This window comes from Pithys albifrons, chromosome 1 (genome assembly GCF_047495875.1).
Source record: "Pithys albifrons albifrons isolate INPA30051 chromosome 1, PitAlb_v1, whole genome shotgun sequence".
NCBI classification, from domain to species: Eukaryota; Metazoa; Chordata; class Aves; order Passeriformes; family Thamnophilidae; genus Pithys; species Pithys albifrons.
The window spans coordinates 18,416,556-18,429,360 of record NC_092458.1 but is presented as its reverse complement, the minus strand read 5'-3'; the positions used below and the strand labels follow the sequence as shown (position 1 = coordinate 18,429,360).

The 12,805-nt window shown below is 44.2% G+C and overlaps 1 protein-coding gene across 1 annotated transcript in view; it reads left to right on the top strand.

Moving 5' to 3' along the window:
* The first annotated feature begins 260 nt into the window (after window positions 1-260).
* Window positions 261-12,805, top strand: part of TUBGCP3 (tubulin gamma complex component 3) — a 55,161-nt gene continuing 42,616 nt past the window's right edge. The window contains exons 1-2 of the mRNA XM_071569646.1: window positions 261-522; window positions 11,157-11,264. Of these exons, the coding sequence (XP_071425747.1) occupies window positions 447-522; window positions 11,157-11,264 (184 nt within the window). The 5' untranslated portion in view covers window positions 261-446. The remainder of the gene's footprint in view (window positions 523-11,156; window positions 11,265-12,805) is intronic.

Below are 12,805 nucleotides of genomic sequence, written 5' to 3'. Positions count from 1 at the left end.
CCCGTTTCCCAGGGCCGGGAGATGCCGCAGCCCGGGCCGTTCCCGTTCCCGCGCTCCCGGGCCGGGCCGTTCCCGTTCCCGTGCACCCGGGTCGTTCCCGTTCCCGCGCTCCCGGGCCGTTCCCGTTCCCGCGCTCCCGGGCCGTTCCCGCGCTCCCGTTCCCGCGCTCCCGTTCCCGCGCTCTCGGGCCGTTCCCGCCGGGGCCGCGCGGGGCGGCGCCTGTGCCGTTGCGGCGGCGCGGGGCGCGCGGGGCATTGTGGGCGCTGCGGCGGCCGCTGCGGGTCTCGGCGGCCCCGTTAAAATGGCGCCGTAGGCGGCGGCGGGAGCGGGAGGTGCCGCCGGGTCCCTGTGCTGCCGAGCGGCCGGCGCGTCCTCCCTGCCCTCCCTCTGCCCGCCCGCCGGCCCTGCCGCCCGCTCCCCCGCCACCTCCTGCCTCCCGCGCGGCCATGGCGACTCCGGACCAAAAGTCCCCCAACGTTCTGCTGCAGAACCTCTGCTGCCGCATCCTGGGCAAGAGCGAAGGTAACGGCGCCCCCGCCATCGCCGCCGGCAGCGCTGGGAGCCCGCGGGGCTGCCCCGGGGCTGCCGGGCCCTGTCCCGGCCCGGGGCCGGCAGTCCGGGCCGAGCGGGGCCGTCGGGCGCGGCCGCGGCCCCCGACCCGGAGCCCTGGGGCGGGAGACGGGTTGTGGCGGCCTCGTGTCCTCCTTCCCCCGGGCGCCTGTCCGGCTGTCGGGGAACGGGGCGGGTGCGGGCAGCGGTGCGGGGCCGGGGCCGGGGCGGGGTGCGGGGAGCGGGGCCAAACAGGGCTCGTGGGCGCCTTGGGGAGCATCCCCTGTGGGAGTGCAGGCACTGGCGCGCCGCGTCCTCCACAGGTCCTCTCTGTGTTGATGCCGCTGTGGTCCTCCAGCGAGGGAATGAATCTCTTGCCTGTTTGCATAAGTTTCTCCCTTGCAGTCAAGGCAAAGACTGTTTTTAGTAAGCAGTCCGAGGGTGGAAAGAGGTGCATCTGCTAAGTCTCCTTTTTTAAGCTGATGTGTTTATAAGCATTGCTCACTAGACATTTAAAAGCTTTTATTATGTGTTTTCTTGTCTGAGAGATGACTGTCTCCCTCATTAGCAGTAGTTGTCAAGTCTTTCTTTTCTCTGTCCATGCCACTCTCTTCTGACAAGACCTTTAGCTATTTCCTTGAAAGTAACTCTTAATTTTGAGCATTGATCTCTTATAAAGAATTGGGTTACAAAATGTGGCCTATATGTGAACTACTGATATTGTAGAAATCTAGAGAGTGAGGAGCAAGGTGCAAATATACTTGTCTGTCTCAAACTTTGTTTCTGTCTGTTGGAGACAACCCATGGTGATCTCACACCCCATCCCTGTCTTTGAGCTGGAAAGATACAGGTTTAATGGATGAACTATTTGATGGATAAGGGACCAGTCGGATGGCCACATCCAAAGGGTTGTAGTCAATGTCCTGATGTCAAAACAAAGATCGGTAGAAAGTGGTGTCCCTCAGAGCTATTGGGACTGATGCTCATCAACATCTTTATCAATACTACAGACAGGGGGATCGAGATTTGCAGGGAGCAGCGCAGCTGATGTGCCAAAGGGAAGGGATGCCATGCGGAGGGACCTTGACAGGCTTGAGGAGTGGGCCCATGTGAACCTTCCTGCCATCCCATCCCATCACATCTCGGATGCTCAGCAGGGTCAGCCCTGGTTAGTACCGGGTGCTGTGACAGTCCCGAGGACTTCACTGTCACTGTCCAAGCTCACTCGGCTGTGGCAAATGGACCTCAGGACTGAAACAGTGGGGCCAGTTCTGTGCACGCTGTGCCTCACCTAAAAAATCCACTGTGCAGGCTGGAAGGGCACACCCACATGGGGAGAGCCCTGCCCAAATCTGCGTTCAGGAAGTCTGGCCATACAGGAGGATCTCTAGTACTGAAACCTCACCCTTTTAACAATGGAGTTCTCGTGCAGCAGTTACCTGTAGTACATGTGTTAGCTCAGCTACTGATTTCAAGTGCATAGAGGCTGATAAAAGGTCTGTGAAAGTCTGTCATGAAAGATGTTTATGGTGCTTGTACCCTCCTCAGTTCCTATGTCCAAGGATTAAAGAAAGACAAGAAAGAAATTTTGTTAGTACCTCCCATCCTCTGTGTTGAGGAAGGTGCATAGATCGTGGTAAGGAACCCACCAGACAAGTTGCTTGACATCTTGCTGTTTTTCAGGCTTGTAACTCTTAACTTGCTTTCAGAATAGGGTAAGTTTGAAACAAGGGATTTGTGTTTGTTGGTGGTTTATGTGCAGCTTCTCCTCTCCATGTGTACTGATAAAGTGAGGGTGCTTGTGTATAGATGTTCTCTTTTTTGAAGCACAATCTGCAAGTATTACCTGTTTAGTCGTTGGTAAATAATTTATGGCACTCAATTACTTCTACAGAATTCAGAGAAAGAAACCTTAGATACTAAAGGACCTTTAAATTTAGTAGGGAAATTTATAGCAAAACTGTGTAACAAGAAGTCAAAAACGTCTGTCTTTAACCTTTTCTGTAGTTAGCCTGCTGTGAATGTGAACTACAGAATACTGATGTAACTGGGTGCAATTTAATAGGTAATAATAGAAAGGAGTTGAGGTTTGACCTTCTGATGGTTGTTCTGCCTGTAGGTACCCTGAGTTTGTACTTCCGAATTTTTGTTGTACCCGTGTGTGTGTTGTTACTTTTGTGAGGAAGAGCTGGCTTCAGGAGGAGCTGGAGGGTTCTGTCTATGTTACCCAGTGTCTGCATGATGAAAGTGCACTTTGTGCTAATGTGGGATTGCTCTGCATCCGTGTCTGCACTGTGCAATGCCAGGCCTGAAACCCTCTGTAAATCCTCCATCAGAGATTTTTCCTCTTCTGCCCATGATGACCTTAGAAGGCCTCCACCTTCTCCACTTGTTAAAGTGAATTTGTGCTGTGATGGAATGTGTCTTCAGAGACTCTGTGGTGGAGCTTTCCTTTCTCTGTCCCTTTTGAAGCCACCCACCCAGTAGTTGCCTTGCTTTGCTTCCAGGACCTGTCAGCTGCACAGGCCTAGTTGCTGAAGTGTTTTTTGGTTTTGTTTTGAACAAACACCTCCACCTCTGAGAAATTCATTACAAGGTCTGCTGAGTTACCTGGGAGAACTCTATACTGGTTTTAAAAAAAATCTACCTCAAGTTTTGATGTTTTTTGTTTTTGTTTGTTTGTTTTCAAAGAACTTCGCTCCTGTGCTTTAGCCAGTTCTCAAGGAAGGGCTGAAAGCTTTCCGTGGCACCATGTGTGCCTGCAGGCACCCACTGCACTTAGTTGAGGGTCTCTGCCCCTGGATCTCGAGCTGTTCCTGACCTCTCTTTTCATGTCCTCTCAGTATCAAGAATTAGTGTACTGGGTTTGTATTATGAATCTCCTGTATTAGTCCAGGCCATCCACCTCAGTTTTACAATTAAATCTGATCTTGCAGAGAGCTTGAGAGCTCTGCAGTAATTTCTATGATTTTTTCCCTGCTCTGTTTGTAGACTCCAGCAGTTTTACAGGGTTGCATGCCTCTCTTTGGACAGTGATTTTAATCCTTCTGACAAGAACTTCTTGTTCTTTGCTGTCTTTCACAAACCTCCTGGTAATCTTGGAGACTGTAGGCAAAGTTGTTGCTGTAAGAACCCTTAGTGCCTCCATGGCAACAAACGGTAATACTGTAAATATTCAAGCGAGATCTGATTGGTCCTGAATCCTGAAAAGATTTTTGTGTGTATAAATCCTATTTGAGATGTGCATATTCTACAATGTAGTGTTTTAGTCTTCAGAGAGCAGTTTGATACCTGAAGTCCCTACTCTGGCCTTAATTTCTTCTCTATGATGGCAATTGTAGTTTCGTTATTGCTGTTTGGAGTTTTTTAAACTCTGAACTGTTGGAATGGATGTTAATATTTTATGGCTGGGGCAAAGCATCGAGTTAATTCACAAGGTGATGTGGAGTGCATTTTATCTGTGCTAATAACAGAGCAAATGCAGGCTGATAAAATAGGCAAAAAATCACAGTGAGGGAAAGTTCTAAGAAGATTGTGCTACCAAGTTGCTGTTAGTCCAGTGGAACATTCCTCACGTAAATCTGTTTACTGATAATGCAACCAGAGCCAGCAATATTAACATAATTAAAGAATAGTTATTTTTTCTGTGCTGTGCTTCAAAATTTATGGACAACTTTTAAGTAAGGAAAGACATGGCAGTGTGTGTAGCTGGGACTTAACTTTGTACCTTTGTTGTTTGGTTGGGGTTTTTTCCTTTCTGGGAAAGGAGTCTGGAGAGTATAAAAAATTAATTAACAATTGTGCTGGTTTAAAGGTGAACCAGCAGGGGAAATGAACTCACCACGAGAGAGATTATAAGTCAGAGCTAAAATTTATTGATAATATTACAATAAATACACTGACACAAAGGGAAATTGCTTTCAACTCACAAAAACCCAGCAGTATAACCCAGTGTCCTGGGGCACAAACCCAAGGGGGTTTGTTTGCCCTTGTGCTGAGGCCCCTGTGGTTCCCCCAAGTCCAGAGCAAAAGGAAATGAAAAACCTGTTGGTTCAGGCGAGGGCTGTGGTCTGGGCGAGAGCGGTGATCTCCTCCTGTTGAGATCCTGCTGCTTCTCTGGATCCAACGAGAAGTTCTTGAGGTCTTCTTACCCACCACTTATGTACCCTCAGGGAGCACCCAGTCCCTCCCCCTGGGCGGGGACTCACACAATGGGTGATTAACTCTGGGAGCCAGGGGGTGTTGAACCGTTGATGGCCCATTAGCAGCTCCGCCCCCCTCAGGCTGGGTATGAAGGTGGTAATGACTCCCTGGGCAGCTGCTGCTAATGGTCCATTGTCCTTGGGGAATGAATAGAGGGGGTAGAATACACAGCTTTGATCACCCCACACAGTGTTAACTGGTCCCTCCTGCTAAACTAGGACAATAAACTTTAAATGCTTCAACTAAAAATGTGCATAAAAGAGAGTTTTAAGATAGCTGACTAAATCTGAAGACATGCCAGATTGAGATTTTTTTTTCAGAAATACATCATAGAATCATAGAAAGGCTTTGCTTGGAAGCTTCCTTAAAGGTCATCTGGTCCAGCTCCCCTGCTATGGGCTGGGACCTTCCACTAGTCCAGGTTGCTCAAAACCCCATCCCATTCTGGCCTTAAAAATATCCAGGGATGGGACATCCACCACTTCTCAGTTTAAGGTGTTGCACTGTCTCACCACCCTCACAGAAAAGAATTTCTTCCTAGCATCTCATCTAAATGTCTCCTTTTATAGTTTAGAATCATTCCCCCTTGTCCTATTACTGTTTGCCCATGTAAAAAGTTTCTCCATCTCTTTTTCTATAAACTCCCTTTAAATACTAAAAAGTCTCTATGTGATGCCTTCTCCAGCTGAACAGCCTCAGCTCTCTGTTTGTCTTCCTAGGAGAGGTCCTCCCTTCCTCTGATCATCCTCATGGCTCTCCCCTCTGTGGCTCTAGCAGGTCAGTGTCATTCTTGTGCTGGGCACCTCAGAGCTGGATGAGTATTCCCGGTGGGGTCTCACAAGAGTGGGGTAGAGAGGCAGAATCACTTCCCTCAACCTGCTGCCCACGCTGCTTTGGAACCACCCCAGGATGCATATGGGCCTTCTGGGCTGCAAGTACACATTGCCGGTTCATGTCTAGTATTTTGCCACCAGAACTTCCAGGTCCTTCTCTGCAGGGCTGCTCTCAATGAGTTCTGCCAATCTGTGCTCATGTCTGGGATTGCCTCAACCCACAACAAACCCCTGCAGCACTACAGGCTGGGCACAGAGTGGCTGGAGAGCAGCCAGGCAGAAAGGGACCTTGGGGTACTAATTGACAGGAAGCTCAGCATGAGCCAACAGTGTGCCCAGGTGGCCAACAAGGCCAATGGGATCCTGGCCTGTATCAAAAATAGCATGGCCAGCAGGACCAGGGAAGTGATCCTTCCCCTGTACTCTGCATTGGTGAGGCCACACCTTGAGTACTGTGTTCAGTTCTGGGCCTCTCAGTTCAGAAAGGATATTGAGGTGCTGGAGCGAGTCCAGAGAAGAGCAACAAGGCTGGTGAAGGGACTGGAGCATAAGCCCTGTGGGGAGAGGCTGAGGGAGCTGGGGTTGTTTAGCCTGGAGAAGAGGAGGCTCAGAGGTGACCTCATCACTGTCTATAACTACCTGAAGGGAAGTTCTAGCCAGGTGGGGGCTGGTCTCTTCTCCCAGGCACTCAGCAATAGGACAAGGGGGCACGGGCTCAAGCTCTGCCAGGGGAAATTTAAGTTGGAGATCAGAAAGAAATTATTTTCAGAGAGAGTAATCAGACGCTGGAATGGCCTGCCCAGAGAGGTGGTGGATTCACCATCCCTGGAGGGTTTTAACCTGAGATTGGCCGTGGCACTGAGTGCCATGATCTGGTAAAGGGACTGGAGGTCTTTTCCAACCCAGTTGATTCTATGTTTCTAACTGAGCTGGTCTTCAAGTTGCACTTTTCAATCCCAGTGTTTTCTAAGGAACAATCAGTTCTGCTTACATTGTGTGTAGATTCTTGTCAAGAACAAAATAGTAACACTAATGGCATTTGAGATAAGTATTTTAGTTTATCAGTATAGGACATGGTAAGTGCAATTGCTTTTTTTCTCAGGTGATACTTCATAGTGATGTAGAACTTCTGATGTAGCTAAAACAGAGAAGATACAGCTACATTGCTGTCTTGACAAACACTGCGTGTGCTCATGATGTATGTGAAGAGGTGAAGAGTTTTACAGCTTTTCTTCCAAGCTTAGTTTTGCAACAATAACACTTTAGGCATTTAGTAAGCACTTTGTTACAGAAAAGGAATTTGTTGTTTTGTTTTTGTTTTTTTCTTCAGCCTTTGTTTATAGCAACACCTGCATCCAAGTAGTTTACAGTAATAGTTTTTAGCTCGTCAGTGCCACCCCTGCAGCACTGAATGTGGTTTAGAGTGTAATTGTTTTACAATAATTTTGCATCTGCATTTAAGCAAAACCATTGCATGAGAGACAGCTAATTGGAAAAAGAGACAGTGGAGAGAGTTGGCTAGTCTTTGAAAGAAAGTAAGTGATTGTTGTTTGGCTTAGAAATTATGTTTACAGACACATTAAAATAACCAAATGTCATCTTTTCAGGAAGCAGGGTTTCTCACAAACATGTTATGTTAATGTTTGGAAAACAGTTTCACTTATTACTTAAGTTTTTCAGGACTTCAGCCTCACCCCCTTCAGGAAACCTCAACTGATCTATGGGAGACCTTCTTTAAAGAAATATGAGTGTGAAGTGAATTTCAGTTCACTTCCTAAAATTATAGGTAATGTTAGAAGCTTCTTTATAGCAAAAGTCTTGCTGAGTTTCATAATTTCCTCTGAAATACTGGCTTCTTGTAACTATATCAGCTGATTTTTCTGTTCATGTCTTGAACTTTTCTTTTAGGTTTTATCTTTTGTCCCATTTCTCCTTGATTTCTTTAAAACCAAATTCTTTCTGTGTCTTTCTTCTGTATCTTTTTTCAGGTGCTACACTTGTACTGCAACTTTAACATGCTGTTATGTGCCTTTTGAAATAGTTCAGTTCTGATACTGCATTGTGCTTAGGGAAGTTGGAATGGCTGTGTGCAGTATAGGCCCTTGAAGGATTGATAGGTTCCTTGGCTCAAAGGAGAGTGTTTTCTAAAAAAAACTATCTTGTGATTCACAAGTGCTAGTTCTCTCTTCAGCTGTGTGGCTGCTGCTCAGTATTTTTAATTGCATGGGATACAGTCTGAGGAGAAGTGGCTGTCTCTGCATTCACTGCTCTGATCTGACCTCAGGAAAACAAGTCAGATCAATGTTGTCTTCCCTCCTTGACCCCACAAACATTTGCATCAGTTTCATGCATCGGATAAACTGAGCTCCCTGTTACGTGACAGAGTCATACCATAGTAATTTTTTGATGAAGGATGTTCAAGTCAAGAGATGGCTGTGTATTTTAAGTCCATCTGATGTTAAAATGATTATTCTTTGAGAAGCAACTAAATGTGCCCATAAGCTACAAGCTGTGTGGATTTTTATTGTCCTGACGCATATTTGTATTGAGTTATGTTTCATCGCTTTAGGTACTGAAGTTAGTTTTTAGATTCACAAGAAATAATCTACTGAGGAAATGCCACAGCAGGGAATTTAGTTTGTAAAAGAGAAGCTGGACTTGATATGAATAAATCAAGAAAATCTGAATTAAATATAATAGGAAACCAGTCTTGCTGTGAAACTGTTGAATGGCCAGTGCAAATCTGTGTGTGTAAAGAGCAGATAACTTTGTTCTATGTTATTAGTAGTATAACAAGTTTAAAATCAGAATTTGCTGGAATTATTGTCTTTTAACTAGAGATGTTTCTCAGATGCCTTTTTAGGGCAGTATGGAAAAGACTATACTAAGTTTCAGTGCTTTAACTAGTCTTCCTATGGCTGGTATTGAAATAGAACATTGGTATAGAAGATTATGAATCTTTCTTAAAACTTCTCCCTTAAAGGAAAAACTTCCCCCTTGCCTATCTGCTGCTAGGTTGAGGGATTAATGGAATTTATATTGCTTGGGATAACTTAAGTGCCAGGATATGACTTTAACTGACCATGCAGAATACTTTTTGAAATCCTGACTTCTGTAATGACACACATTAAACTTAAGAATTACACAGAAATACTTCCTCGTACTTAACTCTTCACACCTGGTTTATCAGTAGCTGGAGTATTAAATTTTTATATTTGTATTTTCAAGTCCTTATTGCAGTTGGGAGGTTGCTTAGTCTAACAGTAGATCTGTTTCTGGGAGGCATTTAAGTCATGGAGATTTGTGACCCTGTGGTAGTCTGGATGTTGGCATTTTCTTCTCTGACAGCAGAACAATTCTCTTGCTCCTTCTGTGGACTAAAATTGTCAAATACTGCTAAATATTAATTTTTTTTTCTGAACAGACTGTTTTCCTGGTTGTGTGAGGTACTGCTTTGTGTGAGCTGGGTGATGTTTGCTGTTCTACAGTTGTATTCTAGTAGAGTAGGACCAGTGGGTGACGTGCTACAAGACAATAAAAAACAGACATTCAAAATGAATGTAGGGCATTCAAAAACAATCAAGCACATTGTGATTTCAGATTTCTTCTTTCCATAAGTTTCTGGAGATTTTCATGTGTTTAATCAATGATTGATTCCTTGTATCTCCCAAGTGACTTTTTATTTCCAATTGTAAATATTAGTTAATTTAAGAGATGGTAAATGCTTAAAATGTTTCTACTTCTAGTGGTCCATTACCTTATTTCATTTTTCTGTGCCTTTTGTGCATACTTGTCTTGGCCAGCATCCTTGCTTTTTCCTTGGCTGAACCATTGCTGCCTTACTCTGTGATTTTTGTCTGAAAGCCGCCTGCTTAGCTGACTGTGTAACACATGAAGATCTGATGCATCTGCACACAGAATTGTTATTTACAGAACAGACAATATGCAGAATTGCTTACATCTTTTTTTCTGAAATAAAAGGATTCAAGTAGCTGACAAACTCACTTGTACATTTTCTTATGTACCTTTCCCCCTCATGTTATTACAGTTGCTTCTGTATAAGGAGCAGACACGTATCTGGCATCTTGTGAGGGTACTGGGCATGTCTGTAGGGTTATTGTTTGTTTGCTTTTGCAGGTCAGTAAGTGGGAACATGACTATGCTGTAAAGGCAGTAATATAACACTGCTGGCCCTATCTTTGCATTACCAGGCTCTTAATATTCCTGGAAAGAAACATACTTGCACTTAAACTGTACTGTTAAGCAACAGTATTAAAAATAGAATAGTTGCGTGAGGAAGGAGCAGTGGAGGGTGGTCACTACCTTGTGATCTCTGCATTAGCGTCCACATCATGCACTGGGATGTGATGCTCATATCTCTGAGCTGGCTTTGAACCTGAGGGTAAAACAGTGCAAACTGTTTTATAACCAAAACCAAACCTAAAAACAAGATGCAAACTTGTAGAAGTGTTGTTATGGGTATCTCAGTGAAGGTCACAGGTAGGATAATCCAGATTGCCGTTTGGGGGGAGACTGTGTGTGGTGAACCTGGGTGTATTGCTCCTGTCTGTGAGCTGAATTGTGGGACTCTGTGCCAAGTCCCACAGCATTTCTGTCTGTGGGGATGGGCAGAGCCAGCTCAAATGTGCAAATTAATAACTCTAAGTGTCTCTTCCATCAGTACAGAATGGGTGTCTTGGTTTCGTCCTGGCTCCCCAGCCCGAGCCACCCTTCCTTCTCCCCCACTCCTCAAAGCAGGGAAAAGGAAAGGGGGGCAAAAAAAGCCAACTTGAAAGGAACTGGGCCAAGTCAGGACAGAGAGGGGAAGAGAGGGAGATGGATGGATAGAGATATATTCTCTAAATGTTTACAATTAAATTTATACAATTTGCACCCACAATAGGGAAAGGGAAAACAGGGGCGACAAAGAGGCAAAACAAAAAGCAATGGGTACAAAAAAACCACCCCCACCCACCTGCCAAGTAAACCAGTACAACACAATGCCACGAACTACTCTAAGAAGAAAGCCACCCCCTTCTCTCACGTGGGGGTCTCACTCACATCCTTTCCCCAATCTTCTGCACAGCTCTGATAAGGGACTGAGCAGCAGAGAACTCCTTGCACTCCACCCTCACTGGAAACCGAAGAGAGTCTAAGCTTCCTATCTCCTGTCTTATATCCCTCTTTGTCCCGTGGGAGAGGAAAGAATGGGTGAGGAATACCTAGGAGACAAGCCCCTCCTTAGTTACATCTGGTTACTAGGAAAAAGCCTGGATCAAACTATCACAACAGGAAAGGCTTATTCACAATTTCAATGCAGTTATTTTTTGGGCTGTGTGCTTAAAGTACAGCATTGATACTATACCAAGCTGTGTAAACTGGGTTTCACTGCCCTCTGCTTAGAAGTGTGTCTAAGAATTGCAGCATAACATTATTATCAGATCTAAGCCAGGTACATTTGTGCTGGATTCAGAAAACAGCAATGTAATTTCATGTCTGAACTTTTTATTAATTTGTTTTAATAGAGCCTTAGCATTCTGCTTAACTGAGAGTTCTCATTTTTCCTTCCAGCCGATGCAGCCCAACAGTTTCAGTATGCAGTGAGAGTTATTGGCAGCAACTTTGCTCCCACTGTTGAGCGTGATGAGTTTCTTGTAGCGGAGAAAATCAAGAAAGAACGTAAGTGCATATTTGTTTCTTTCTTACAAATAGCAAGTTCTTCATCAAGTTATTTGATGGGTTTATTTCTCTGAAAATGGAAAAGCCCTGCTTCACAGATAGTCACCTAATCTGTTATTAATGCTTACCTCCTGAAAACATTGTTTAGCACATTTCATTAATTCCCTAGTGAATATTCCTGAGTGGTTATTTGTATTTACAGCTTAGATTTTTCTGAATGTTTAGGTTAGACTGTCCTTACTGCAACTTTGTATCTTGCCCACTATGAAAGTAAAGCACATTAATATTGCACTACTTTCACTTTGTTAGTGCTCAGAATTTATACATTAATAGTTCTTTTTAGAAAACTGATATTATTGAGATGTAGACTTCAGAAATATGACACATTGGCACAATTAAGTTCATGAACCCCTGTGTGAAGTTTGCTGAATGAGCATCCTGAGAATGGAGAGAATTGTTTGTGACTTACCTGATACTTCTTGCCTTCAGTTTCTCTACCAATTTTCTGCAACCACCTTCTCAAAAGCAAAATAGTAGACTGTGACTTCCTAAGTTATATTGCAGTTCCATTCTGTTGTGCTCTGTGCTGCTCCGAGTGAAGTGTCACACTGTGTGAATCCAAAGGGGCTGTGATGCCACCTTCTTGAAAAGACAAATGCTGCTTCCAGCAGATTGTCTGCTGTACAGTAGCATGTCCAGAAACAATTACTTGAAGTGTGCTAATTAAATTAAAGCTTCATATTTGAGCTTTGAAGATTGAATTAGGGTAACTGACGTCAGTGATTATAATTTTTTTAAGGTCCATGTGATTTTTGCTAATGCAGAGCCTCTGTGGCTTGCTGGTTGGCAAGTAAGGCCATCAGAATTCCTCTAGCTACAACTCCAAAAGACTGGAATCTACAGTATACACTTGTCTGCATGATAAGTTTCTACATGAATTGGTTGATTCTAGACACCATAGCACATATTCTTTGGACTTATTGTCAGGAATTTTGAAAAGGGCTGTATCTCCCATTTTCCTTCTCCCCAATTTCGCCTTGTAGGCCTGATGTCAGTGATCATGTAAGGAGCAACTGGATGTGTCCTTCTAACTTGACATTTATTTTGGAGATACCATACATAAAATGGCTTAGTTGGCAAAGTGTACATAGCAGTGACTTTTGATGCTAATTAACATTTATAACATTTAACAACTATTTTTCTTATCACTACACTTTCTTCACATGTTTGTGTTTTATCTCCTTGTTTTTCTTAACATGGCTCTTTCTGATGTAACAGCTTTTTGGAAGAAATCTTAGTTTGAAGATGTTCTTCCTCTGAGAAATTAACTGTTGTGTAACCGGCATTGATTGAGACCTGTTATTTTTTTATACTATAAAGGTTGTGTGATCTTGGAATTCTGCTTGACTTGAAGCGAGTAGCATTACTACTTTTGTTTCTTGCTTTTATTACCTAAAATAGACATAATTACACTAAGTTTTGTGAGCCATTACATGTAGTTTTTACAGCATTCTTTAACACTTATTTGCCTTTGGTTATGT